General features: G+C 55.4%; 3 protein-coding genes across 6 annotated transcripts in view; 2 read left to right on the top strand and 1 right to left on the bottom strand.

Annotated features, from left to right (window-relative positions):
- DUOXA1 (dual oxidase maturation factor 1) overlaps positions 1-3,694 on the top strand; it is a 10,729-nt gene extending 7,035 nt beyond the window's left edge. The window contains exons 3-7 of one of the 2 annotated variants that reach the window (XM_006076307.4): positions 78-135; positions 1,096-1,230; positions 1,478-1,691; positions 1,954-2,171; positions 2,843-3,694. In XM_006076307.4, coding sequence (XP_006076369.3) covers positions 78-135; positions 1,096-1,230; positions 1,478-1,691; positions 1,954-2,171; positions 2,843-3,084 — 867 coding nt within the window. In that variant the 3' untranslated portion in view covers positions 3,085-3,694. The remainder of the gene's footprint in view (positions 1-77; positions 136-1,095; positions 1,231-1,477; positions 1,692-1,953; positions 2,172-2,842) is intronic. The other variant, XM_006076310.4, reaches the window with a different exon arrangement.
- Positions 1-10,204, bottom strand: part of DUOXA2 (dual oxidase maturation factor 2) — a 17,593-nt gene extending 7,389 nt beyond the window's left edge. Inside the window, exons 1-9 of one of the 2 annotated variants that reach the window (XM_006076311.4) lie at positions 10,066-10,204; positions 9,343-9,478; positions 8,997-9,203; positions 7,625-7,873; positions 6,496-6,553; positions 6,077-6,211; positions 5,608-5,821; positions 5,035-5,249; positions 4,252-4,630 (exon numbers count right to left, since the gene is read on the bottom strand). In XM_006076311.4, the coding sequence (XP_006076373.1) occupies positions 4,437-4,630; positions 5,035-5,249; positions 5,608-5,821; positions 6,077-6,211; positions 6,496-6,553; positions 7,625-7,771 (963 nt within the window). In that variant the 5' untranslated portion in view covers positions 7,772-7,873; positions 8,997-9,203; positions 9,343-9,478; positions 10,066-10,204 and the 3' untranslated portion in view covers positions 4,252-4,436. Of the gene's footprint in view, positions 1-4,251; positions 4,631-5,034; positions 5,250-5,607; positions 5,822-6,076; positions 6,212-6,495; positions 6,554-7,624; positions 8,023-8,996; positions 9,204-9,342; positions 9,479-10,065 lie in introns of those variants that run through there. The other variant, XR_006639724.1, reaches the window with a different exon arrangement.
- DUOX2 (dual oxidase 2) lies at positions 8,123-27,457 on the top strand. 2 transcript variants are annotated; one of them, XM_025295514.3, is made up of 34 exons: positions 8,123-8,265; positions 8,631-8,707; positions 8,972-9,061; positions 9,319-9,483; positions 10,089-10,276; positions 10,432-10,633; positions 10,738-10,904; positions 11,270-11,330; positions 11,467-11,563; positions 12,014-12,104; positions 12,384-12,486; positions 12,933-13,096; positions 13,622-13,797; positions 14,018-14,136; positions 14,471-14,608; positions 14,830-14,943; positions 15,134-15,336; positions 15,633-15,818; positions 16,927-17,152; positions 17,232-17,325; positions 19,195-19,382; positions 19,895-19,964; positions 20,398-20,481; positions 21,018-21,196; positions 21,336-21,566; positions 21,748-21,847; positions 22,537-22,586; positions 22,869-22,996; positions 23,250-23,403; positions 24,631-24,863; positions 25,084-25,242; positions 25,386-25,541; positions 25,649-25,777; positions 26,063-27,457. In XM_025295514.3, the coding sequence occupies exons 2-34, from the start codon at positions 8,638-8,640 to the stop codon at positions 26,183-26,185; spliced, it is 4,638 nt and encodes a 1,545-aa protein (XP_025151299.3). In that variant the 5' UTR covers positions 8,123-8,265; positions 8,631-8,637; the 3' UTR covers positions 26,186-27,457. The 2 variants fall into 2 exon arrangements, with proteins under 2 accessions (XP_025151299.3, XP_006076375.4); XM_006076313.4 differs by lacking the exon at positions 8,123-8,265 and adding an exon at positions 8,352-8,444.

Below are 27,457 nucleotides of genomic sequence, written 5' to 3'. Positions count from 1 at the left end.
CAAGTCTGGAAAGAGAAGGGGTGGATTTGGAAGGAGGGTGAGGCATCGTGAGCCACCATTCCCACCTTGTGACACAGAGACTGTTCTGGATGCTGCGGGTAGTGACCAGCTTATTCATTGGAGCTGTGATCCTCGGTGAGTGTGAAGGGCAGCTGCCTTGGGCAGCTCCTCCATCCTGTCTCTCCCATCGGGGTGTCCCCACAGCAGCCTTTGCTTCAGGGTGGACTTCTAGACCTCCCTTCCCACATCTCCCTCACCCTGGACTTATTCCCTCATGTCTACCCTTTCCCTGAGAGGTACAAGCCTCCACCATGTGTCTCTCCAACCTTCTGAACATTTTTATTCAGTGGAAAGCAGGTCAAATGAATGCCTGTGGGGAGAGGGTCTCTGGAGGCTGGAGGGAAAGAATGGTGGAGGGCTTGCTTCGCTTTGGGGATTAGGCAATAGGGAACATAGAAAGTCTCTGTGTTGAAGCTCCCTGTATTTGCCCCAAACCGTTTATTATGTTAGTGTTTCCTCCCCCAGCTGCTTGAGTAGCGCTCCCTAAATGGGGGAAGAGAGGGGAGGGGTAAGAGAAGTATAACCAGGGGAGGGAGATATTGGATTCTGACCCATTTATTCATTTTTTAAAAATTTTATTTTGGGTTGTGCTGGGTCTTCAATGCTGCACAGACTTTATCTTTAGTTGCGGCAAGCAGGGGCTACTCTCTAGTTGCAGTGCATGGGCTTCTTATTGCCGCGGCCTGTCGTTGCGGAGCTCAGGCTCTGTAGCATAGGCTCAATAGTTGTGGCGCGTGGGCTTAGTTGCTCTGAGGCACGTGGGATCTTCCTGGACCAGGGATTGAACTTGTATCTTCTGCATTGGCAGGCAGCTTCTTTACCACTGTACCACTGGAGAAATCCCACCCCACCCCCATTTATTCATCTCATACGTGTCGCTGGCAAAATTACTATGACCCAGCCTTATGCTGGTTAATGGATACACAATTATGAGCGAAACAGACATGGTCGGTCCCCTTGGTGCTTTCCCCCTGGCTCTAACCCAGCAATGCCCAGGCCTCCCTGAGTTCTTGTATATCCAACTCCCCCACCCAGCTGTGAATTTCAGTTCTGAGTGGTCTGTGGGCCAGGTGAGCACCAACACGTCCTACAAGGCCTTCAGTTCCCAGTGGATCAGTGCCAACGTTGGGCTGCAGATTGGGCTGGGAGGCGTCAACATCACGCTCACAGGTGAGGGAGGGCTCTTACCTGTGAGGGAGGGCAAGGCGCGGCTCTGTGTCTTTGGGAGCTATGCTCAGAGTGGTCTAAAGAGCAATAGGATGCCGGGTGGTAGGAAGGGAAATTCTCAGGCCTTGGAAACAGCCTTCTCTCACTGGAGACCAGAGCCTGGCCCTGTCCAGTGTGATAAGCCGCTGCTCAGGTACATCTCCACTCTGGCCCTTGGGTCCCTGCTGAGCACAGCTGCCCTCTTCCCCAGGGACCCCAGTGCAGCAGCTGAATGAGACCATTGATTACAATGAGGAGTTCACCTGGCGCCTGGGGGAGAACTACGCTGAGGAGTATGCCAACGCACTGGAGAAGGGGCTGCCAGACCCCGTGCTCTACCTGGCTGAGAAGTTCACCCCACACAGCCCCTGTGGCCTGCATGGCCAGTACCGCCTAGCGGGACACTACACCTCGGCTATGCTGTGGTGAGCATGGCCGCAGGCCCTGCTGGCCTAGACTCAGGAATGGGGCTTCCACCCATCTCTCCTACACTCATGTGGAGATCGCTAGTGAGACAGTCTTGTGCCAGTGATCACAGTACTTGGTTGGGAAACCCACAGGCAGGAATCCCCACCTCACCTCTTTGGGTGTCCTTGGGTCCCCAAGCCTCCACCTCAGCCCCTCCAGCTAGAAGTTTGCCCCAAATGAGGCAGAGGTACCAGCCTTCACCAGGTCCTGGCTCTCCAGGGTGGCATTCCTCTGCTGGCTGCTGGCCAACGTGATGCTGTCCATGCCTGTGCTGGTCTACGGTGGCCACATGCTGCTGGCCACAGGTCTCTTCCAGCTGTTGGGACTGCTCTTCTTCTCCACGGCCACATCCCTCACCCCGCCCTGTCCCTTGCGCCTGGGTGCTGCCACGCTGCACACTCACCGTGGGCCTGCCTACTGGATCACGTTGACCACAGGTGAGGCCCTGGGACAGGCAGTGGGGGGCTCAGGGCCAGGGCCCAGAAGGCCCATGGGGTTAAGGGTCTGCCTCTGGGGACCAAGGATGCCTTTCCCCTCTTTAGAGCCCCCTCCCTCTTAGGTTCCTTATCCCCAGGCTTCCCTTCCTTGTATTTGTATGTATCTGTCTTTGTCATATCCCTTATTCCCTAACTCTCTCTTCACCCAGCTCTTCCCAAAATGTTCTGAACTCATGACCCCTCCCTCTTCCCCAAAACACTTTCCCCTATGTCCCCCATTCCTGGAACACTTCTCTGTCCTTGCCTCAAAGAGTCTTAAATTGCCCTGCAGTTTTCTTCTTTCCTCCTGTGCCACTGTGTCTGCCCCCTTAAGCCATTTCCTATGCCTCCTCCTGTGTGTCCTGCCCTCCTCCCCGTGCTTCTTAGTTTTCAGAGTTCTCTCTCTCTACCCTGGGATGTAACTGAAGGAACACTGGGTTTAGAGTCCAAAAACTCAGGACAACAGACCCATAACAGACATATGACCTGATACCAATCATCTCTTGGAGCACAAGTTGTCCTGAAGCAGGGACACCAGGCCTCCCTCAGGAGGGGCCTAATGCTCTTAGGAAAAGATGACCTTGGGAGGTGTTCCTATCACTGAGGTGGGATACTTGTTGCTCCATCACCAGGACTGCTGTGTGTGCTGCTGGGTCTGGCCATGGTGGTGGCTCACAGGATACAGCCCCACAGGCTGAAGGCTTTCTTCAGCCAGAGTGTGGGGGAGGACCCTGTGCTGGAGTTGAATCCTGAGGAAGGGGGACTCCTGAGCCCTCGCTACCGGTCCATCACTGAGAGTCCCGAGCCCCAGGACATCCCTCTGTCAGAGGCTTCCTCCGAGGACCCCTGCGAGGAGCCTGACTGTGCCCTGTAACCAACTGTGCCCTGTGTTCCTTTCCCTGGTGGCACCTGGACTTCCAATGTGGCTCCAGACTTTTCTGGAACCCCCCCCCTCAAAACCACCAGAACTGCCAACAGGCTGGGTTGTATCAGTTCCCAGCCCCAATCTGAAAGTGGAATAGGGAAAGAGGCTCTATCTATTGGTGTTAAAAGTGGAACAAAACAAAAAGCTCTAAGGCAGACATCGAGGCTGCCCATAAACCAGACCAAGCAGAGATTACCTGTTTGTGCCCAGCAACCCTGCTCTCCCCTGGTGTTTTGCCTCAAGGTGGCATTTACTGAGACCCAGCTTCACCCACATAATGACATATGTGTGTGCGGGGTTACAATGTGATTCTCCTATGGTCCCTCTCATTCTTCTGCATGTCTTTTGATTTCCTTTTTCCTGGGTCCCTTTTGTTCTTCTTTTACTGCCCCAGCTGGTGTGATTTCATTAATACAATGAAAGTACTGCAAGGGAGAAGAGACCAAACTTCTTGTCTTAGATCTAATATTAACTGAGTGTGCCACATTCTTTCTGAGCCTCTGTTCTAAATTTGCCAAGTAAGATTATAGGATTTGCCAAAGACCTTAAAAAATTCCCAGGGTTTCAGAGGGATGGAATGGGGAGGGAGGAGGGAGGAGGGTTCAGGATGGGGAACACATGTAAACCTGTGGCGGATTCATTTTGATATTTGGCAAATCTAATACAGTTATGTAAAGTTTAAAAATAAAATAAAATTAAAAAAAAAAAATTCCCAGGGTTTACATCTTTATGCCTTGCTGACATAGCTTGGCCCTCAGACACCACTACTTTGATGAATAAACTAAATTAGTGAATAAACTCCAAAAATATTTCTTCCGAGCCCACTCAGCAGAGAGGGATCCCAGGGGGCCAGTGGCAGGGGTTGGGAGATGGGAAGACCTGTCTGGTCACTGCTACCATATCCTTGGGGCAGCTCAGGAGGATGCTGGCTTTGGTTGGTTCTTCCCTGGACTCACTAGGGGGCACCCTCTCCCGGGTTACTCTGCATTTTTCAGACAGATAGAACCCGGCGTGAGTGGCAATGCAGAGAAAGAGTGTACTAGACTACCTCCAACCTAGGGAAGTCTCGTATGCCAGGAAAGCCTTGAAAAGCCGGGGAAGATGAGGGAGAGTTTCTAGAAAACAAAAAGAGAAAGAATTTATTTCAAGCTCACCCTGGGAGACTCTTTCCCCGGAGCGGGGGTCACATCTGAGGCCACCGGCCTCTCCCACCGCGCTCCCGGAGCTCCTCCGCTCGGCGGGCACCGCACCCCGGCCTGCGCGGGGACCAAGGCAGAGTAGGAGTCCGACGTTGAGTCCTTTCACAGGTTAGTACTGATGGTTAAGTCCGAGGTCCTGAACTGCTTATGCAGTGGGTTGCTGAGGATGAGAGGCGAGCTCCCCTTCGCCGGACTTTCGAGGTCGTTGACACTTCCTTCCAAGAAGAGGCGAAGAGCGCTGGGCCGAGCGTAGTGCAGACTCAACACCGCGGCTCCGAGGAGGAGGCACAGGACGCCTGCGATAGCGCAGTCGGGGCGGGGTTGGGGGTGGGTAAAGGGGGCTGTTAGGGCTTCAGAGCCCGGCCTCCCCATCTCCATCTATTAGAAGTATCTGCATTTCTTCCCCAGACACACACACACACACACACACACACACACACACAACCCGCAGAAAGATCTCTAGTATGGATACATGATAGGCGGGTTCTGTGCTCAGTGGTAAGAAACCGAAGGAACCCTTCCGAACTCCGTTCCCCTCCCTCATCTGCAAAATAGGTGTAACAATGCCAGCGTCTACGAACTATTGAGCGGGAAAGATCAGATAATTTATGTGAACTCACTATGCAAACTGGAAAGCGCACGCTGGTTTAAATCCCGTCCCCGCTCCCAGCCACCGGGGGCGTGTTCCCTTGGTCCTCACCAGTGGCCAGCGTGATCCAAAAGGCTGCGCCATAGTGAGTGGTGAGCTCGGAGGAGCCGAGGCGGAGCTGGCAGAGAGGCACGCTGGAGATAGAGGCGAAGGCGAACACCGAGAAGAGCGCGAAGGCGCCGGTGATAAGGAGAGTCAGGCCTCCGTAGTGCGGAACCGGCATGGAGAGCAGCATGTTGGAGAGGAGCCAGAAGCAGAAGGCCACCCTGCGGGGAGTGGGCGGTGGCGCTGTGAGCCTGGTCCTCCACCACGCCCAGCTTCCCACGGGCTCGCTGGCTCTACATCTCAACCCAGAATTAAAGCCCGGGGCTGGGATGGCAGAGGCGCAGGGAAACACCGGAGGGGAGTAGCCGGCGTTTAGCCGTTTCTGGTTCTCTTCGGATTCCGGCGGCCGGTACCGACCTCATAACTATCTGTCCCCGAGGCTGCGATTCTCACCCCAAGCGCGTCGGGCTGCAGCGGGAACTCACATCCTCCGGTTCACGCGCCCCCACCCTACCCCACGCCACCCCACCCCCACCTCTGCCACATACACACACACACAGACGCAGAGTGTCTTCTCACCATAGAGTGGCCGAGGCGTAGTGTCCCGCCAGGCGGTATTGGCGGTAAACCCCACAGGGGCTACTCGGAGTGAACTTCTCCGCCAGATAGAGAACCGGGTACGGCAGCCCCTTCTCCAGGGCCTCCGCGTACGCCCCTGCATAGTTTTGGCCCATCCGCCAAATGAACTGCTCGTTGTAGTCGATGGTCTCGTTCAGCTGCTTCACTGGGGTCCCTGCGGATGGCGGCGAGGTCACCCGGCTGCGTACAGCTAGGACCCCGCGACTAAGCGGATTCAGTTGGGAAAGTGAGACTCCGAGAGAAATGGGTTTGGCAGCGGTTGTGGAAAACACAAATCAGTGAGGGCCAGAAGCTATTTGAACTTGTGGGATCTGTCCTCACAGGTCCCCCAGCTGCTCCTGCCATCCTCCCCCAACACATGGTGTCTGTCTGCCAACCCCAGGAGCTCACATAGCCGCAGCCCCCTCACCTGTGAGTGTGATATTAACGCCCTCCAGGCCCACATGCAGACCGACGTGGGCTCGGACGCGTTCCACGCTGAAGGCCTTGTAGGATGTTTTGGTGCTAACGCTGCCGACTGACCATTCTGCGCTGAAGTGCGCCGCTGTGGGGAGACGCACACGGTGGGGGCGGGGAAAGGTCAGGGAGAAGACTGGGGACGTTTAATTGGGTGAGTGGGAAACCGTGCACAGAGTTGGCGGGTGTTGGGGGTGGGGGGCGTCTAGAGCCCAATCCATATACACGGTAAGGGTGGAAGCCGGGGCACTAGAAAGAGAACGGGAAGAGGGAGTGGGAACCCAAACGAAGTTCTCCACTTGCCCAAGTGTCCTCTGGCCACCCCCTTCCTCACCCCAGGTCCTCTCCCCATCCACTGCATGACACACTCACCCACAATTTCTGCTCCTATGAACAGGCTGAGAAGAACTCTCACCAACCAGAACCATCGCTGCAGGAGCACACACTGGGTCAGGTCTGGGTACTGCCTGACCAGATTCCCACAGACCTCCCTTGACCCCACGCTGCCCTGGCCTTTAGTGCCTCTGCAACTTCCCTCTCTTGCCCACCTTTCCTAGTTACATTCTTGACCTTTAAAAGCTGAAGTCAAGTCATGCAAGTGCCTCTGAACCATTGGCATGTCTGATGTTTTCTGGCTGCGTGTTTCTACCTCCCTAGCCCCATTTCCCAGTCCACCCTGCCACTGGGCTGTCTCTACCTTATGTTCTCCCACCACCCCCAACCCCTTTCTTCTCTGGCTATCTGGTTCCTACTCCTGGTGCTGCTTCCTGCTCGGCACACTGCCATGGTGAGGCTCAGTGAGTCCAGAAGTGCTAGGCAGGCAGGGGTCACCTCCCTCAGGAGAGGGAGGCCTCAGGGTCTGGTCACCAGGTAGAGGAGGTGAGACACTACATCTCAGATATTACTAGGCATGCCAGTTTCCCAGAAAACCAACACAAGACCTGGGGAACCTTGAGAAACACACAACTTAGGTTCTGGGAGAGGGGGAAATCTAAGAAAAAGTGCCCAGTTTACCACAACTTTGAAGAAATTGCTTTAGGATGGGGACACATGACAACCAAGTGCAGAGGCGAAACACAGCAGTCTGAGTTGCTGTTTTCTGTCCTCTTAGCCAGAAGGTCATCACCCGGAGGTCAGGAAGTGGGTGGAAAGGGAGTAGAGGTGCAGCCTGGGGAGAGGAGGAGGTCCCTGCAGCAGGTGAAGACTTGAACTGACCCCAGGATTACCAGACTGGTCATCTACTCTCTGCAGCAGCCTCCTGAATGTTCCAGCTAGGGGGTCCTCTCTGAATGTCCTGCAGAGGCTCTCTCCCTATTTTGGGGAAGGGGTGCGTACTGGACCAGACTACTGGTGTGCTCCCCTGTGTTTGTCTGGTTCAGTGTGCTTCAGCCTGACTCTTCATGAAAGACCCTGCTGCTCTCCTACCTGTCCTGGTTCTCCAGAGACAAGTTATCCAAGATGCCCTCCATCCCCCAGACCAGAGCTTCTACTACCCCCTTACCGAGTGGCCACGAATCCCAGGTAAGATGAGCAGGAAGCTGGCGGCCAAGACCAAGAACACGAGAATGACGATGAGTAGCGGGACACTGAGGCCGGCGGCATGCCGGGGCTGAGGGTAGAAGGGCAGCACACCATCCCACAGAGTCATGCTGCAGCCCGGCTGAGCTGGGTGTGTTCCAGCGGGGAGAGCAATCACTGGCCTCCGAGTCCAGGTCCCACTTCCCTTTACTCTGTCCCCTGCGTGCGAGCACTGGACCCAATGGACAAGTCAAGTCTGAGCGTCTCCGCTCCCCTTTAAGGAAGCCAGCAGCTAACTGCTCTCAGGCGCTCTGGATTGGCCGATACCGAGTTAGGTAAGTGGGAGAGCGGGCTCTGAGGGTTCGCTCTGCGTTTGGAAGTCGCATGAGACCTGAAACCCCTTTTATAGCAGCGTGGGCCGAGCGCTGAGCGCTGTCGGGATTTCGCTGCTGGGTCCCGGAGGGAAAAGATCATGCAAATAAGAGGCGGAGGTCATTATGCAAATGAGAGGAGCCCCACCCGTCTAGCAAGAGGGAGCGGCCCGATCCAGATGCTCACATCTGTCGCTGGTCTAGCCTAAGTGGAACACCTGCACAGCTGGCCTCAGAGGATCCAGAGAGGAGGGTGAGAGTGAAGCCGGGGGTGGCTGAGGAGCGGGGGAGGGAGGGAGTGGGGAGAGGCAGGAAGCAGAGCAGAGAGGCAAAGATTCCAAGAAAAAGACTTCTGACCGACGGGGTCCCTAAGTCAGAGGTTGGACCGGTACTTGGGACTTGATCTTCCCATCCCTCAGTGTCCATGGACAGGTATTCACTGAGGGATATGAGAGGCTTGTGCCCTTAAAAAAGTGCCCTCTGGGTGTGGGTCCTTGGCGATACTTCTAAAAGCTTCGGTCCAGAAATGGGGGTGGACACAGCTCGCGCCAACTGTCAGAGGTGGGAAAGGCTGGCTCTGTGTTCCTCATGTACCACCTCCCACCCCGCTGGTCTCAGGGTCAACATGCTCCGCGCAAGGCCAGAGGTACTTGTGCTCCTGGGAGTTCTGCTGACTCTACTCCTGGATCCAACGGGTAAGTACCAGGCGCTAGTTCCCTTGGGAGTTGGGGAAGGGATTGGTGCAGGCAAGAGGCTTCCTGGGGCTGGAAAATGGGGTGAGATCGCTGCGCGGCTCAGAGAGATGGGAAACTTCCCGGCGCAGCCTAGAGGCCGCGGGAGCATCGCCACTTGCGTCGGGTTGGGGGCCCTCGGCTGGTTGGAGACGCGGACCGAGGCCATCGGGTCCCTCAGGGGTCGCAGGAAAGCTAGCAGTGAGCGGACCACTCTCTGACCCACAGGTGGCCAGGACTCACTCTCACTGACCTGGGAAGTGCAGCGCTATGACGGCTGGTTCAACAACCTGAGACACCACGAGCGTGGCGCTGCGGGTGCGTCCTGCGGCCTGGGGTGGGGAACGGCTAGTGGAAGGCAGCGGTGCGCGAGAACCGGCGCGGAGAAGCCGGCTGGGAGGGAGCGCGCCAGCCAGCCGGCCCGCTGCCTGCGCGGCCAGGTCCTGTACACACCTGAGGACTGAAGAAGGGGTCTCGTCGGTGGGAGTGGGGGTTGGAGGGAGGCATAGGGCGAGATTCAGGGGCTTGTTGGGAACGGCGTGTTCTGACAGAGCCCGGCTCCCTGCTTCCCATAGGCTCCCGACTGCAGCGCCTTGTACCGGCCAACTACGCGGACGGCGTGTATCAGGCTCTCGAGGAGCCGCTGCTGCCCAATCCGCGCAGACTCAGCAACGCCGCCACGCGGGGCAGCTCCGGGAGGCCGTCCGGCCGCAATCGCACGGTCCTGGGGGTCTTCTTCGGTGAGGGCAAATGGGAGAACAGTTCCGGTGAGGGTTGACCTGGCGCTTAGCTCAGCGCCTAAGGAGATGGGCCCTGAGGCCGCTCTGCAAGTCCACAGGACACCGACCCAAGACTTCGAACCACGTCCTCACCGTCCTCACCTTCCCCCAACCCATCCCCTCAGGCTACACTTGGAGCCTTTCTTCGTCTAGGACGGATTTGAGGGTGTTGACCAGCTGGTATTTTGCTCTCCTAATCTTTCTCTTACCCCTTACTCCAACCCAGGAATGCCACTAGCTTTCCCTGTAGCTCCTTGGAGCTAGGTCCCCTGCCGCCCCTCTCCTCCCATTGTGAGGATTAACTTCTTTACCCCCGGAGAGGGAGGGGGAGGCACGATCTGTTAGGAGATGGGGACTGGCTCCGGGGAGCCCTTATATTTATTGTATTATTTTGATTCTCACCACGACGTGATGGGGGTGGGCGAGGAGGGTACTATAACCCCACTTTACAGATTAGAAGAAAGTTTTAGAGCTGGTGGAGCGGCGCTTGAATTGGAACATCTGTCTTTAGGCTCCCTGGGGGTGGGGAATAGCGATTCTTACCAGATTGAACCCCACGGCCGCAGGCTACCACGTGCTGTCGGACCTGGTCAGCGTGGAAAAGTCTGGCTGCCCAGCCGAGTTCCTCAACATCCACATCCCGCCCGGAGACCCCGTGTTCGACCGCGACCAGAGCGGGGACGTGGTCCTGCCCTTCCAGAGGAGTCACTGGGACCCCGAGACCGGACAGAGCCCCAGCAACCCCCGGGACCTGGTGAGCGCGGCAGGCGGGGGTGGAGGGCTGGCGGGACCCGAGGCAGCCGCGGAGAGGATCCCATCCCGCCGCACCCACGACAGCCGCGGGCCCTCACCCCTCCCGGACCCGCCTGGCCGCCCGACCCCAGGCTCAGCCTCCCGCCGTCCCCGCAGACCAACGAGGTGACCGGCTGGCTGGACGGCAGCGCCATCTATGGCTCCTCGCACTCCTGGAGCGACGAGCTGCGGAGCTTCTCCGGGGGGCAGCTGGCGTCGGGGCCCGACCCCGCCTTCCCGCGGGCCGCGCAGGCCCCGCTGCTCATGTGGACGCCGCCAGATCCCACCACTGGCCGCCGCGGGCCGCGGGGGCTATACGGTGAGGCGGCGAGGGCCGGGCGGGGCGCGGTCGAGGGACGGCTAGGGGCGCCCCGCGGTCCAGCCCGCGCTCATTTCTTCCCTGCGTTCCCGCGGCGCGTGCAGCCTTCGGGGCCGAGCGAGGGAACCGCGAGCCCTTCCTGCAGGCGCTGAGTCTGCTCTGGTTCCGCTATCACAACCTATGGGCTCAGAAGCTGGCCCGGCGGTACCCGCTCTGGGGGGACGAGGAGCTGTTCCAGCACGCGCGCAAGAGGGTCATCGCCACCTACCAGGTGGGTCCCCCACGGCCTGGTCCCCGGGAGACTCCAGAGCCCTCGGTCCTGGACGACCCCGCCAGAAACCACCACCCCCCTGCCCAGAGAGCTGCCATCTAGGAAAAGCCCCTGAGGGTGATAAGCAGGCAAAGCGCTACTCACGCAGGAGGTTTTCTGATTATTATTTCGCAGCCTGCTCCCCACCCACCTGCCCTGGTTGCTTGTGGGGAACAGGAACCTCCGCACCTCTCCTGTCTGAGAGTGTGTCCTGTGACTGTCCCTGCCTGGTCCTCATCTTCCTCCTAAGCCTTCCTTGAGCTCAGATCCCTCGTGGCCTGGCTGCTCCAGCGCTGGTCTCCCCTTTCCCCTCTCTTGACCCTCAGAACATCGCCATGTATGAGTGGCTGCCCAGCTTCCTGCAGCAAACACCTCCAAATTACACAGGTGAGGAACACTTGGGTTGAGGGGGTTTGGGGAGGGGGGGCGATTAAGATCCATAGGACAAAGAAAACTGGTGGGTTCTTGTGATGAGAGTATGTGAGGGTAAGGAGACTGTTTTTCTTATTACTCCTGTGGACAGAGTATCGCCCTTTCCTGGACCCCAGCATCTCCCCTGAGTTCCTAGCTGCCTCTGAGCAGTTCTTCTCCACCATGGTGCCCCCTGGCGTCTACATGAGGTGAGGGAAGGTCTGGCTGAGCAGCACACTGGGAGAAGTGAAGATTCAGTGGCCTTGGGGCCCCAGGACCTTTCATATACCCCACCCCCACAGTTTCATGGGGAAAGAGAAGCAGAAATTGGTCCCCTGAAACAGAACCCTGGTGTAGGAGTCCAGTCTTAACAGGGAGGTTTCTCCATTTCCTCCTAACAGCTTAACTTCAGTTGCTGAGAGCAGGATTTGTCCAGCAACTATGTAACTCTCTTCCCTCCTTTCCTTCCTACCCTGTGTGGACAAAGAGCAACCTCTACCTTCAGTCCACACTGATTGCCAAATCCCTGCCGCAGTCAAGGAAGTTCAGAGGACACCCCTTAGTACTCACCAAATGGCCTCTGAATGCCTCACCCATATCAGCCCCACCCCAGCCTCTTCCTTGAATTCTTTTACCGCATCCTTGATTCCCCATTTCAGAAATGCCAGCTGTCATTTCCAGATGGTCCTGAATGAGAGTTTTGGCAGCTCCCCAGCTCTCAGAGTCTGCAACAGCTACTGGATTCGGGAGGTCAGCCTGGGGTCAGGGACAAGGGAAGTGGGTCAAGGTCAGTCTCGTTTGTCACACAGGCTGGGAAAAGCAACAATTCCAGTTCATAGGTGTTGCTGCCTCAGGGTGGTGGGAGATGAAGGTAGAGTGATCAGGAAATTATCTGGGAACAGCAGTTCAACAGGGTCTAGGACTGGCCAAGGGCCCTTTGTTCTGGGGTGCTGCAGTGGTCTGGGTGAGAGGAACCCCGCACTGGGGAGGAGCCTTAGGACCTACCTTGAGTGTGCTGTTTCTTTCCAGAATCCCAATCTGAACAGCTCTCAGGCAGTGAATCAGCTGCTGCTGGGAATGGCCTCCCAGATCTCAGAGCTGGAGGACAATATTGTGGTGGAAGATCTGAGGGGTAAGCACTGGAAGTAGAAGGGATGAGGGCCAGAGGCCCATGAGCCTGGGGACCCTTCTGGGTTAGTCACCAGGTAGGCCTAGGGTACCTACAATGTAAGAACACATACACAGCAAACAGCCATTAGAAAAAATTAGAGGAAAATAACTGTATTCTAAATTACCTACATCTGAGTATGTAGGGGGTAGCACAATCTCTGGCACTTAGGTCTATAAAGGTTTTCGTCCAGCACCATCTTGAGGTTAAGGAGGTGGGACGGGGAATTTGGTGACTAGAACCATCCTGAGTCTTAGGGGAAGAGTTTTTTCGAGAAAAATTTCCCCTGGTCACAAATGTGACATTGACATGTGCTGTATATGGGGAATGCCAACAGCCCAATTCAAGGCTGCTGGGTAAAGAAGGGTTAGGGGGACTGAGCCTAGAGCCAGGTCCTCTCTCCTCCTTAGATTACTGGCCTGGCCCTGGCAAGTTCTCTCGCACTGACTACGTGGCCAGCAGCATCCAACGTGGCCGAGACATGGGGCTGCCCAGCTATAGCCAAGCCCTGCAGGCCCTGGGGCTGAGGACCCCGAGGAACTGGAGTGACCTCAACCCCAATGTGGACCCTCAGGTCAGAAATAGTGATAATAATAATGGCAACTAAAGCTCTCTTGAGGTGATACTAAGTCCTTTATATGTGTAACCCATTTAATCTGTGTGAAGAACATTATAGAGTAGACACCATCATTGTCCCCATTTTACCGATGACATAATTGTTAAATCCATCTCAGAGGCAGGATTCAAATTCAGGCATCTGATTTCAGAGTATCCTCACTGCTCCTCTGTACCATTTCTACAGAGTGACCCCTGGGTGGGGAGCCATTGTCCTGTTCCTGCAGGGTCTTGCCCCATGAGATGGGTGACCCTGAAGCTGCTGTCACTGGAGACAGTCTGGGTGGTGACACACTGGTCCTCCCACCAGACTTGTCACCACCTGAGGGGGCTGCCTAGAAAGAGGAGACCCCCTCAGGGCTAAGCAGCAAGCCAGGCCGCGGATGGGGTCCCACGTTTGAGGGCTGGGGCAGTAGTGGCCACCCTCCTAACACAAAACCACACATGTATGCTCACTTACTCCTCACCTCCTGTGCTGCTCCAGGTGCTGGAGGCCACGGCGGCCCTGTACAACCAGGACCTGTCCCGGCTGGAGCTACTCCCTGGGGGGCTCCTGGAGAGCCACGGGGACCCTGGACCCCTCTTCAGCACCATTGTCCTTGATCAGTTTGTGCGACTGCGGGATGGCGACCGCTACTGGTTTGAGAACAGCAAGAATGGGTAAGGCCTGCCTGGCTCCCACCTCAGACTCTGTCTCAGCCTGGACCCCAGACCCTCTGTCTGTGAATAGCTTCCATGGGCCCTTGACTCCCAGCTGGCCCACAACTCCCTCCCCAACCCCTCTGGGTCTATTTTTCTCATCTGGGTCCCCAGGCCCGAGTTTGCTGGAGACCTGTGATCCCTTCTCATCCCAAACAATTCCTGGCTTTCCCCAACTTAGGCTCTTCTCTCCAGAGGAAATTGCAGAAATTAGAAGCACCACTCTTCGGGACGTGCTGGTGGCTGTCATCAATGTGGACCATGACACCCTGCAGCCCAATGTCTTTATTTGGCAGGATGGTGGGTGGCCTGGGAGAGCTCAAGCAATGGTGGCAGAGAAGGGGCAGAGGTTGTGTCTGGGGGGGTCACTTGGTGCTATCTCAGGGGCTAGGCACCAGGCAGTTCCCTCTGTGTTGGTCTGGGAGGCCTGCATTAGGTGCCTCCCCCAGTAGAGACTAGACTGGTTTGCAGGCTGCACCTTGTGGTCGGGTTGGGGTGATGCTGAGAGGTGGGATGTGGAAGAGGAACTTTTGAGGGGAACAAGTTCCAGGGAGGTGAGTCTGGGAGGCCTTAAAACCTCCTGGCCAAGGAGTGGGATGCTCAGGCCTTGAGACCTTCTGTGCCTTTCCCTCAGGTGCACCCTGCCCTCAGCCCCGACAGCTCACAACCACAGACCTGCCTCCCTGTGTGCCCCTGACCGAGATTCATTACTTCGAGGGCAGTGGTCCTGGTTTTGGCATCACCATCGTGGCTTTGTGCTGTCTTCCACTAGGTAAGCCCTTCAGCCCCCTCGGCCATGTCTCTTCTCTCAGCTCCCCTCCTCTCCACGGACTGTCCCCACCCCTTGTTACTGACTGACCTGTAGGGTCAGTCCTGAGTTCATTTGAAGCCAGCCTCAGGACGCCTTAGGAAGGGAGGGGCAGCAGCCAGGGCCTTGGCGAACCCACAGGTGAAGGGCTCCTCTCCCCACTGGCTCCTTCTGACCCCCTTCAGTGAGCCTGCTTATCTCTGGGGTGGTGGCCTATTTCCGGGGCCGAGAGCGCAAGAAGCTCCAAAGGAGAGGCAAAGAGAGTGTGAAGAAGGAACCAGCCAGTGATGGAGTGTCAGGTGAGATGGGGCCAAGGGGAGGGAAGCGGGAAGAGAACCAAAGGTGCAGGGTGCTGTGAAAGAACCAGCTTACAGATGTGGGGGAGAAAGCCAGGCTTCGGGGTGCTGGCTCAGACTGGAACTGGCCTGAGGGCCGGGGCCTGGGAAGCTCTGCTGAAACGCTCTGCCCTGCCCGTCATCCCTTCCCTAGCGATGGAGTGGCCGGGCCCCCGGGAGAGGAGCTATCCAGTCACCATCCAGCTGCTCCCAGACCGGCGGCTGCAGGTTGTGGACCGGCGGCTCTCTGTGCTCCGCACCATCCAGCTGCAGCCCCCACAACAGGTCAACCTCATCCTGTCCAGCAACCGCAGATGCCGCACCCTGCTGCTCAAGATCCCCAAGGAGTATGATCTGGTATGGCCCAGCCAGCCTCCCCAGCCTGGGCTGCCCTTGCCCATTTCCCTTCTACGGCGAGTCCCCTCAGGTCACCGTGTCCTCAGCTGCAGGGCTCGTCTGTGAGGGCTGACACTGGGAGGAGGCACTGCTTTCCAAGGTCCCCACCCAACTCTCCCTTTGATCCCCTTGGGCCACTCACCAGGCCCTAGCCGGGTTGGAAGGGGAGCCTTTTAGTTTCCTTCCCCCAACCCAAGGACTTCTGAGGGGAGGCTGAGCCAGGAGCTTGAGCATTGGCACGGCCTTCCTTCTGCCAGGTGCTGCTGTTTAACTCCCAGGAGGAGCGGGGTGCCTTCGTGCAGCATCTGCGGGGCTTCTGTGAGAACTGGGCTCTGGGCCTGGACATGGCTGAGATGAGCGAGTATGAGCTGTTCAGGAAAGCTGTGACCAAAGAGCAGCGGCAACGCATCCTGGAGGTTTTCTTCAGACACCTTTTTGCCCAGGTGCTGTGACCAGGCTTTTTGGAGGCAGAAGGGGCCCAGGGGTAGGAGGAAAACTACCTAACTGTCCAACCTGGGCTGGACAGTACCCTAACTAGGGTGAACTGAGCTTCTGTCCTGAGGGCTGGAAACAGACAGCCCTGCTGGAACCCAGGTTTTGCTACTCACTAGGGCATCACCTTAGGCAAATTACATCGCCTCTGCTCTGTTTTCAGTTTCCTCGTCTATAAAAGAGTGATTAAAATAGGATCCATCCCCTTGGGTTATGAGGATTCAGAAAGATAGTCTACGTTTGTGGTCTTCAAAGTGTACTCCCTGGACCAACAGTAACAGCCTCATCTGGGAATTCGTTAGAAATTCAAGTCCTCAGGCCCTTCCCCCAGACCTAGGAAATCAGGAATTTTGAAGCTGGGACCCACAAGCCCTCCAGAGGATTCTGATTCACTCTAAAGTTTGATAAACGCTGTTCTATGTACAATGTTTAGCCCAAGTGCTTGGTACATGATTGCATGTAATGCATGGAAGTTACATATCTGGGCTTCCTTGGTGGTTCAATGGTAAAGAATCTACCTGTCAATGCAGGAGATGCAGGTTCAATCCCTGGGTCAGGAAAATCCCGTGGAGAAGGAAATGACAACCCACTCCAGTATTCTTGCCTGGGAAATCCCATGGACAGAGGATCCTGGGTGGGCTACAGTCCATGGTGTCGCAAAAGAGTTAGACATGACTTAGCCACTAAACCACAGTAAGTTACATATATGTGACTTTTAAAATCAGACACATGGCAACCCTGTCTGAACTGACAAAAGAGCATATCTTTAGCCCCTTCCTGCCTTCCATTCATGTCTGCTGCAGTTTCTGTCACCGGTGTAGGCTCTTTCACTTGGCATTCCCAAACACTGTCCCTCCTTGCTCTCACCTCATCCCCTGCTACAGTCTCCCCTCTGCAGGAGAGCAGAAGCCCAAGTCAGAAGTTTGTCTAATGACCATGAGCAACCACCAGGGCTCACCTTTCTGATCCAGACTTCAGGAGATGAGAAGGGTCACTGAACTGCTTCCAGCCCAGGCCTCAACTCTTCCTCTCCCTCCCTCTGCTGCTGTCCAAGTACAGGTGCTGGACATCAACCAGGTGGATGCAGGAACCCTGCTCCTGGACTCATCGCAGAAGGTGCGGGAGGCCCTGACGTGTGAGCTGAGCCGGGCTGAGTTTGCCGAGTCCCTGGGCCTCAAGCCCCAGGACATGTTTGTGGAGTCCATGTTTTCTCTGGCCGACAAAGACGGCAATGGGTACCTGTCCTTCCGGGAGTTCCTGGACGTCCTGGTGGTCTTCATGAAAGGTGAGGGGATGGTGGACCATCCCAGGTGCCAAGTATCTTTCAGCAGAGAGGTGACAGGGATCCCCCTGTCTCTTCCCAGGCTCCCCAGAGGACAAGTCCCGCCTGATGTTCACCATGTATGACCTTGATGGCAATGGCTTCCTCTCCAAGGACGAGTTCTTCACCATGATGCGGTATGGGGTGGGCCCCTCCAGTCCTGAGACGTCTTGGTATTTTAAACAGGAAAACAGGTCAGGTCAGAGGAGGGTAGGTGAGGAGGTTATGTGGCCGTCTGCATTGAGAGGTGGCCTAGGTACTGCATCCTAGATGCCCAGAGCATCCAGCTTCAAAGTTTATCTGGCCAGGCCCCTGCCCCCAGAAGGGTCTGTTTCTTCAGTCAACACCAGCCAGAAAATTCTCCCAAGTGAAAAAACACAAACAACACCAAGATGACCAGTAACAAAGCCAACCAGCCTCTTTTGGATGCTGTCAGGTCTTTTCTAACTCTTCTTCTTTTTAAAAACTTTTTTCTTATTTTGGTTGCGCTGGGTTTCGTTGCTATAGGTGGGCTTTCTCTAGTTGCGGCGAGCAGGGGCTACACTCCTGTTGTGGAGTGCAGGCTCTAGACAAGTGGGCTCAGTAGTTGTGGCACACTGGCTTTAGTTGCCCCAAGTCATGTGGGGCATTCCTGGACCAGGGATTGAACCCATGTCCCCTGCACTAGCAGGCGGATTCTTATCCACTGGACCACCAGGGAAGTCAGGTCTTGGCTGATTCTTCTAAGGCTGTGCTTTACACAGTGAGAGCATGAATCCTGGAGGACAGATGTCCTTGGTCACTGCCGATGTTAATCACCAGGACAGGCAGGAGGAGAAAAATGGAATGTTGTTCTATATTTCAAACTTTCTCTCTTCCTGCTTCTTAAGCCATCTCTGGTTGTGTGTGCCAATTAAGACCAGTTTTGGGCTCACAGACATCTTATTCCTGAAGACAGTACTCCAGTAACACAGCTTCCTGCAGCTCCCAGCTCTACAGGGTTCATATCTCATCCACCTCCTCCACACTGATTGGCACATAGCAGGCATTTGATGCCTAGGCAACTGAAATCAGATGAGACAAATGAGCAAATGAATAAACAGAATGCAAAAAACAGCTCAGATCCTTTTAACTTTTCTATCCCTGCAAACCTTACTCATTGCTTTCCGTGATCCCCTTCACTGCCACCTCTCTTGCAGGATAGATACAACAACTGGACGTGGGCTTCTGAAAGGGCTTGGGTAAAGCTGATTGCAGTTGTTCCTCGCTGGGTGTGCTGCTGCAGGACCCTCTGGGAGAGGGTTTCTGCTCCTGGGGGCTAAGCTCCCACCTCCTCATCCTGTACTCAGCGTGGCTCCGACTCAGTCTCACCCTGAGCAAGTGGGATGATGTATTTTTTTTTTTTTTTAATGTGATGGCAGTTGTTTGCTGTGTCATGCAGGCAAAGCTTTTTTTCTGCTGGACTCAACACAAATGTGCGTGTGTGTTTGCTTGTGTCCCAAAGCGCACCTAAGAAAAAAGTATGGCCATTGTAGGTGCTGTCATGTTGGGTGTAGAGACACTTCTGCCTGCGCCCCGGGGTGTTGGCACAAGGAAGCAGAAGCCACTGTGGCTACATCTCCTCCCTCAACTCCCAACTGTCTGTGCCCCCACTCAACCATGAATGGGGTGCCCGGCGTGGGTGTGGGAGTTATCAACACGAGAGAGAGCCTGCCACTTGAGTGGGCTGTGGCACACCTGGACACGTTCCTACACTCAGTGGACATTTATCCCCCGTTTGAGGGCTGCTTTCTGTAACTGGTCAAGGTCACTTTCAGTTTTGTTCTGCCTTTCGGGCTGTGGCGACCCCACCCAGCTTAGCGTCAGCAGCAGGCTGGATGAACACCTTCTCGGCGCCATTTCCTGGGTCACTGGTAACCACACTAGATAGCCTGGGGCCTGCCCCACCCAGCACCTGCCTGCCTAAACCTGACCTGGCTGGGTGACAGGCAGCTTTCTTTTTGGGTTCCCCCCACCCCCCGACCCAGGTCCTTCATTGAGATCTCCGACAACTGCCTGACCAAGACCCAGCTGGCCGAGGTGGTGGAGTCCATGTTCCGAGAGTCAGGCTTCCAGGACAAGCAAGAGCTGACGTGGGAGGACTTCCACTTCATGCTGCGGGACCACGACAGTGAGCTCCGCCGAACGCAGCTCTGTGTGAGAGGTGGAGGAGGAGGTATGTAAGTTTGGAAGGCGTCAGGGATGGGCGTATCTTCAAAATGTGAGTTCCTGGTGCATAGCACTCAGGTCTTACTTCCTTCTTAGTCTTTGGTGCCTAGTACAGAGCCAGGCATGTGTAATCAAGGGTGTCACCTACAGGTGTGCAATTTGTACACAAAGGTGCCCACGGAGGGGTCAGGGCAGGCAGAAATCTAGCCTACATGCTGCACACCAGCCAAGCACATTGATCTGGGGTTAGTCTGGCCAGAGGATGAGCCCCCATTTTTTGTATGCAAACAGTCTGCAGGGCTGCATCCACCTGGAAGGGGATCCTTTTCCTAATTGCACGAAGTTGCCACATTGTCTAGCAGCGGCCACCCTGTGTGGGTGCTCCATGTGTGCAGTGAGGGGAGCAAAGCTGGAGAGGATATCAGGATGTGACCAAGCCACTGCCCTGCAGCCATCTTAGGAGGGTCACCTCCCCGCACTCTTGGGGAAGCCTGTCCAGCTTCTTCTTCTCCTCTCCAGGTGTTGGAGACATTTTTAAACCAAACATCAGCTCTCGAGTGTCATTCATCACTCGGACTTCTGAGGAACGGTGAGCGGGAATGGGGCATGGGGAGGTGTCCTGACTGGGTCCCCTGCAGAGAAACGAAGCAAGTAGGGCTGGTGAGATCAGCCCCTGGGCCAGACATTTGCCCTCTGAAAGTAGCTCTTAATGCATGGTTGTTCTGAGTCTGTATTCCAGCTGCATCACACACATACCCACATACCCACTTCCTGTTCAGGAGCCTGGCTCTCTCTGCCCCTCCAGGACACAACCTTCACACAGAACAGATGACCTGACCACATCCATTCCTTCGGTTCTGCCTTCTGCCAGACTCATCTCTGATCAGTTTTATGGGCAGGTTCTGTGGACAGAAATGAATCCCAGGATCTACCCCCTTGCAGCCTACCCTCAACCCTGACGTGGCAGTGCTTCTCCTGCCTGCAAAGACAAGGGGATCATGAGCCCATTTTTCTTTCCTCAGTTCTTGCCCTCAGGGAGTGGGGCTCCCTGCCTCGAAAGCCCCGGAACTGGGAGGCCCTGGGCTGAAGAAGAGGTTTGGCAAAAAGTGAGTGTTTTCTAGAACCTTGATCCACGAAGACACGGAGAGAAGTCTCGGAGTCTTGGTCTGCCCACCTCCACCCACAAGAGACCGTCCTGAGACTCATTCCACATGCCCCTGACCTGGCTGGCAGGCTGTTGAGTCGAATGACTCTTCAACCTCTTCCAACTTCTGCACCCTACTCTTCAGGCCAGGGGCCTGGCACTCGATGCAACACCAAGATGGCAGGGAGGGGTCCCCTGGCTCCTGCCTGGTTTGGGTGCAGCAGTGAGGCCTGGGCAGGGAGCAGGAAGAGGGACGGACAGGACAGATAGGAGGAAGTGGAGATGGGGTAGTGGGGAGATGGAATAGTGGGTGGACAGGGCAAGTCAAGATGAGTGGTAACGGCTTGGGAGAGTGGGAGTCACCCCCCAGAAGCTTTTTCTTTCACCTATTGCGGCCCATCCTGACCGCTGCCAGAGCACCAGGTCTCCTTTATAAGGTGGCACTTAGGGGACGCCAGGATGCCCTGACCTCAGGCTACCTGCCTCCCATTGCTGCAGGGCAGGGGTGCCCCCTCCCCGGCTGTATACAGAGGCGCTGCAGGAGAAGATGCAGCGGGGCTTCCTGGCTCAGAAGCTGCAGCAGTACAAGCGCTTCGTGGAGAACTACCGGCGGCACATCGTGTGCGTGGCTGTCTTCTCGGCCATCTGTGCCGGACTGTTTGTGGAGCGCGCTTACTGTAAGAGTTTCAAGTTGCAGGAGGGGAGGTGTGAGAGCCTTCTGGTTGTTTTTCCCGAACCTCAGCATCTGGCCTGGGGGACCCAGTGTTCTGACTCAGGCCTCTGTGCTGTGCTGATCCACCCCAACTCTACCCCCAGACTACGCCTTTGCCTCACCACCCTCGGGCATTGCACAGACCACCTTTGTGGGCATCATCCTGTCACGGGGCACGGCGGCCAGTGTCTCCTTCATGTTTTCCTACATCCTGCTCACCATGTGCCGCAACCTCATCACCTTCCTGAGAGAGACCTTCCTCAACCGCTACGTGCCCTTTGATGCTGCCGTGGACTTCCATCGCTGGATCGCCATGGCCGCCGTGGTCCTGGCCAGTATGTGGCAGCTGGGCATGCTTGCCATGGCTGCAGGCTCCTGGGTCTAGCTGTGGGGGAGACAGTGGGGAGACTGGAGCTACTTGTACTTCCTTCTCTCCTCCCTGTGCCTCCTGTCTTCCTGGGGCTGGAGTTAGGGTTGGCCCTGGGAGGCATCTCTAATGGGATCTGTCTCTTTCAGTTTTGCACAGCGCTGGCCACGTGGTGAATGTCTACATCTTCTCAGTCAGCCCCCTCAGTCTGCTGGCCTGCATCTTTCCCAGCGTCTTTGTGAATGATGGGTCAGTTCTGGGGAGGGCTCCCCTTGGGAATTCTGGGGCAGGCCTAAGGGTACAACAGAAAAGAGGTAGATGGCCCTAGACTCTCCACTCTCTCACTGAGTGAGAGTGAGAAGTTAGTATCCTGAGGAAGCCGAGAGATGACTTCCTTGCCCTCAGGAAGGAAGCTGGCCATGACTGGCCAGGAAAGGACTTTGGGAGATGAAGTTGGATACTCTTTCCCATGTGTACCTGACACACAGCTTGCTTTCTCAGCCTGCCATCCATTTACTGGGCAAACATTTAGGAAACATGTCTATGTGTCCATCCTGGAGCCAGAGAGTAAGAATGCCAAGATACATGCAGTCATTCAACAAGTATTTCTTGAGCACTGACTCTGTGCCTGGCATTGTTTGAGCCTAGTGATAGAGCATAGAGCCTCATGGAGCTTACAGAATATGAACCAGGCACTCAAGAAAGCAAAGGTTAGCTGCAGTAGGGGAATTCAAGATTACACAGGAAGAAGAACTGCTTTGAGATCAGAGAGTAGAACACAGGAGGCTGGGGCCCATGTTCTTTGGAAGGATCCCTGGTCATCTGGGTAGAAGCCCAGGAACCTCTGTATTCAAGGCCATCAGGAACAGAGTCACATTGCAATGGTGGTGGAGCTCTTCCTGCCCCAGCCTGAGGTTCTGGGTGTCTTTGCCCTACAGGTCCAAGCTTCCCCAGAAGTTCTACTGGTGGTTCTTCCAGACAGTCCCAGGTAAAGAGTAGATGGTATGTGGAGTCTGGGGGTTCTGAGGACTTCTGATTTTGTCCTCCTCTTCCCGTGAATACACACTTGTCTATAGTGTTGACAGTTTCCCTTTGAAGGCTCCAGGACAAGCCTTAGTTCCAGCCTCTTTGGTTAAGCTGTTCTGGGAGCCAGGGAGGAAAGAAAGAGGCCAAGGAAGGAGGGCAGAATGGGGACATGCTCTTTGCTACTCTCGGCCTAGGCTGAGGCCCTGAGACCAGGACTGTCTGACCCTGTCTCCGCTGCCCCCAGGTATGACAGGGGTGCTCCTGCTCCTGGTTCTTGCCATCATGTACGTCTTTGCTTCCCACCACTTCCGACGCCGCAGCTTCCGGGGCTTCTGGTTGACCCACCACCTCTACATCCTGCTCTATGTGCTGGTGAGGGACTTCTCTGGGCAGGGCCAGGCCACAGGGCAGAGATGAGCATCATGATGGGGGAGGGAGCAGGCTGAATTGGACTCAAGAGCTTAGACTGAGGCCCAGAGATCTGATGCCACAGTCTGTGGAGTTGTGCCAGCCCCATGCACTCAACCCAGGCCCAGGGCCCAGGCAGGAAGTGTCTGGGTAAGGTGGGTGCAGAAAGGGGGCTGGCCGGCTGGGCCTGAGCTGTACTAACTGGCCATGTCTTCAGCTCATCATCCACGGCAGCTTTGCCCTGATCCAGCTGCCCCGTTTCCACATCTACTTCCTGGTCCCAGCACTTATCTACATGGGGGACAAGCTGGTGAGCCTGAGCCGGAAGAAGGTGGAGATCGGCGTGGTGAAGGCGCAGCTGCTGCCTTCAGGTACCAAGCTGGCCTGACCTGGGGTGGGGAGCATGGGAGGTCAACTCGTGGGATATGGGGAGACAGCTTCCCAGGCCTCCTCACCCCATTGTTGTTTCTGAGACCCTCTGGGGAGCCTTACGGCTTTCCTGATGGAACTGCAGCCCCCAGAATGTCTGGACTTAGTTTCCAGGACTTGCACACAATGAGAGGTGACTATGAAAAGAGCCAGCTGAAAGGCATTCAGAGGGGTTTAAGGATGAGAAAGACCAGTATGTGCATGGCCTGGGAGCAGGGCAGGGAACTGAACATCCCTCTCCCATTTCTTCACTTGGAAAAACCCCTCTTCAGAGACAGAAAAATGGTCCAGACCACAAGAGTCTGTTGAGAGTCAGTGCTGGCCAGAGCGGGGATTCACATCACCATGGAGGGTGATGGAAGATATTTAAGGGTTGTGGGGCTGGCTGACCCTCAGAACTCACATAGTAAGAAAGTTAACCTCATTCAACTTTATATCGATCAAGATTACTTAAGAGCAAAGTTTCAGCATGGTCTTCATATGCCTTTTGCACCCTCCAGTAGTTGCAAATCTCCTTTTTCCACAAAGAAAGAACAAGCCTGAGGCTCAGCTGTGGTCAGGCAACAAACAGGATCCAGCTAAACCATGATAAAATGTGGTACTTTCTATTTAGAGCACATAACACTTAGATGTGTAGGGTGGTGGTTAAGAGCTTGGCCTCTAGAGCTAGATAGAGCACATGACACTGGTTTTCCACCTGCTTCAGTGACCTAAATGTTCAAGGTAAACTGAGTTGAAAAAATAAATCAATTTAAAGAAAAACATCAGATCAATGATAATGCGGGAGGACGAGCACATAAGTCCCACCACAAAGGTAACGTTCACATGCTGGAAATTTGGTAACACTGAGGTGGTACTTGGGGAGCCTGAGGTCCCCTGACCTAGTACACTGGTATCCAGGACAGTGGTGTCAGCCTGGGCCCTTAGTGGGAGGAAGCAGCAAAGAGGAGGGGAGGGGCTAGAACAGGGGAGCAGAGAAGCCCAGCTCTTGAGTTACCCAAGAAACAGATAAAAGGGTCCTCCAACCCCCAATCCAGAAGCCCTACTAGGTCAGATCACGTGGCTGCTCCCTGTGCCTGAGGTATGTGGCGAGGATAGGGCACCTGATGGTTCTCAGGTACCAGGAACAAGCCCTCTGATCCCTGCCCCTCCCTGCCCACGACCCTCAGGAGTGACCCACCTGGAGTTCCAGCGGCCCCAAGGCTTTGAGTACAAGTCAGGACAGTGGGTGCGGATCGCCTGCCTGGCTCTGGGGACCAACGAGTACCACCCCTTCACGCTGACGTCAGCACCCCACGAGGAGACGCTTAGCCTGCACATCCGGGCAGCGGGGCCCTGGACCACCCGCCTCAGGGAGATCTACTCACCCCCGACGGGTGACAGCTGTGCCAAATATCCAAAGGTGCCCACCATTGGGACCACTTTTTGGGGCTCTAGCATTGACAGAAAGTCCCCGCCCTTCCTGACCCCAGGAAAAGATGCTTTAGCTACTGCAAAGCCAGACTGGGAGAGGGCTGGGGTTCCTCACAGAGACTGGTTCTCCCTGTCCCTCTTGCCCCACATATCTAACCTCAGAGCTGGGGAAGGGCCAGGCTCATCTCATCTTCCTCTTCTGTTGGCAGCTGTACCTCGATGGGCCATTTGGAGAGGGCCATCAGGAGTGGCATAAGTTTGAGGTGTCAGTGCTGGTGGGAGGGGGCATTGGGGTCACCCCCTTTGCCTCCATCCTCAAAGACCTGGTCTTCAAGTCATCCTTGGGGAGCCAAATGCTCTGTAAAAAGGTGAGTGCTTACTCTCTTCCATTCTTCAAAGAAATAGGGACAGACAGCCTGATTGTGTCCCCACATCACAGCAAAGCAGCATGATAAAAAGCCCGTGGCTCCTTGAGCTGAGCTGAGTCAGAGCCCTAGTCATGTGTCCCCAGATCTACTTCATCTGGGTGACGCGGACCCAGCGGCAGTTTGAGTGGCTGGCTGACATCATCCGGGAGGTGGAGGAGAATGACTGCCAGGACCTCGTGTCCGTGCACATCTACATCACCCAGCTGGCTGAGAAGTTCGACCTCAGGACCACCATGCTGGTGCGTCAGGGCCGGCCAGGGGGCAACTCTGGGTATGTGGGTGGGCTGAGCAAGCCAGGATGGCCAAGGCGCTGGCTGTGACCTTGCTCCTCTGCTCCCTCCCCCAGTACATTTGTGAGCGGCACTTCCAGAAGGTGCTGAACCGGAGTCTGTTCACGGGCTTGCGCTCCATCACCCACTTTGGCCGTCCCCCCTTTGAACGCTTCTTCAGTTCTCTGCAGGAGGTCCACCCAAAGGTCAGTCCCACTCCCAACCAACCTTCCCCTGCCAGGACTTCCTGGCCCTTGAAGAGCCTGCAGCTGTGTCCTGAGCAGAGGACCTCAGGATGGGGTCCAGGGTTGGAGGAGGGCTTTAAATCCCACCCCTGCCGCCCCAATTCAAGCCTCCTCCTCCTCAGTGCCTGGGGTCAATGCCCTGGTCACTCCAGTCAGGCTTGGGAAGCAGCTCCTGGGGAGTGAGCATCTCAAGGCCACAGGCCTCTCCTCTGCAACCACTGCCCACTCCCCCCCAACACTTGATAGGTGCGGAAGATCGGGGTGTTCAGCTGCGGCCCTCCAGGAATGACCAAGAATGTAGAGAAGGCCTGTCAGCTCATCAACCAGCAGGACCAGGCCCACTTCGTGCACCACTATGAGAACTTCTGAGCCCACCTTCCCTGGTTCCCGGTCCCTCCATGGACCAGCCCTGCCAACAGTTTCTGTCAGAATTCACCTCAGGCCTCAGCCAGAGAGCTGAAAGGGCCTCTCCCTCATTGCCCCATCTGTCCCAGGCTCTGAGGAGTTAGCAGAGACACTTGCAGCTCACATCACAGCAGGCTGTGGCAGATAAAGTGGGGAAGTCTCCGCCTTGTGATAACTGAGGTGAAGAGACAACCGCGTTTTTCTCTGCTAGATCCCCATGTCTTTTTCCCTTCCACAAAATCAGTGAATAGTGTTGGTGTTTTCGTGGCCTAGGATGGGTGGGGGTACCTGGTGTGAAGAGAAGGCTCAAGAGAAAATCTCCTCAGAGCCCAGCTTAGAAGCTTCAGTGTTAAACCTGGCAGCCCAACTGTCTCAGTTCAGTCTCTGAGGGCTTTGCCCTCCAGCTCTACCCCAAAGCCCTTCCTGCTCCTAGGGGATCAGGAACGCTGAGGAACCACCAGTGACGCCCACTGCCCTCACCTCTTGGCAGACCCATCTCTTCCTGCTGGAGCACCCCTTCAGCTCCAGTACCACGGGAGCCCAGCCTCTCTGCCCATCATCCAGAGTCCCCTCTTGGCTCCCCACCTTCACAGGAGTTGGATGACCAGCTGTCCCAGTTTGCCCAGGACTCTCCCAGTCTTAGCACTGAAAGTTTCTTGTCCTAAGAAACCCCTCAGTTCCAGGCAAATGAGGACAGTCAGTCACCTTCCACAGGAGCCAACCTGGGACATCCCCTCCATACTCTTTAAGACCCTTCCTTTTCCTTCTTCAAGTGGCTCATTCCTCAAAAGCTAAGCTTTAATTAAAAAAATTTTTTTTAGTATAATTTACATATAGTAAAGTGCACAAATCTTAAAGCTACCATGTTCAACATGTGTTACTACTACTATCCAGATGAAGATCTAGGACATTTGCATCACCCCAGAAACTTCCTTTGTATCCCTGTCAGTCCACCGCCCCCAACCCTTAGTAGCAACCACTGATGTGAATTATTTTATCACCCCAGATTCATTTGTTCATATTGAATGTATTCTTTTGAAACTGGTGTCTTTCCCTCAACAATGTCTCTGTGATTCACCCATGTTATTGTGTATATCAGTAGTTTGTTCTTTTCTCATGCTGCGTCAAGCTCCATTGTAGAGATGTACCACAGTTTGTTTATGGAGTCATTTGTCGATAGACATTTAGATTGTTTCTAGTTTCTGATAATTATGAATAAAACTACTATGAACTTTC

This window comes from Bubalus bubalis, chromosome 11 (genome assembly GCF_019923935.1).
Source record: "Bubalus bubalis isolate 160015118507 breed Murrah chromosome 11, NDDB_SH_1, whole genome shotgun sequence".
In the NCBI taxonomy this organism is placed as follows: Eukaryota; Metazoa; Chordata; class Mammalia; order Artiodactyla; family Bovidae; genus Bubalus; species Bubalus bubalis.
Note: the sequence above shows the minus strand (reverse complement) of the source record. Positions and strands in the feature narration are given on the sequence as shown.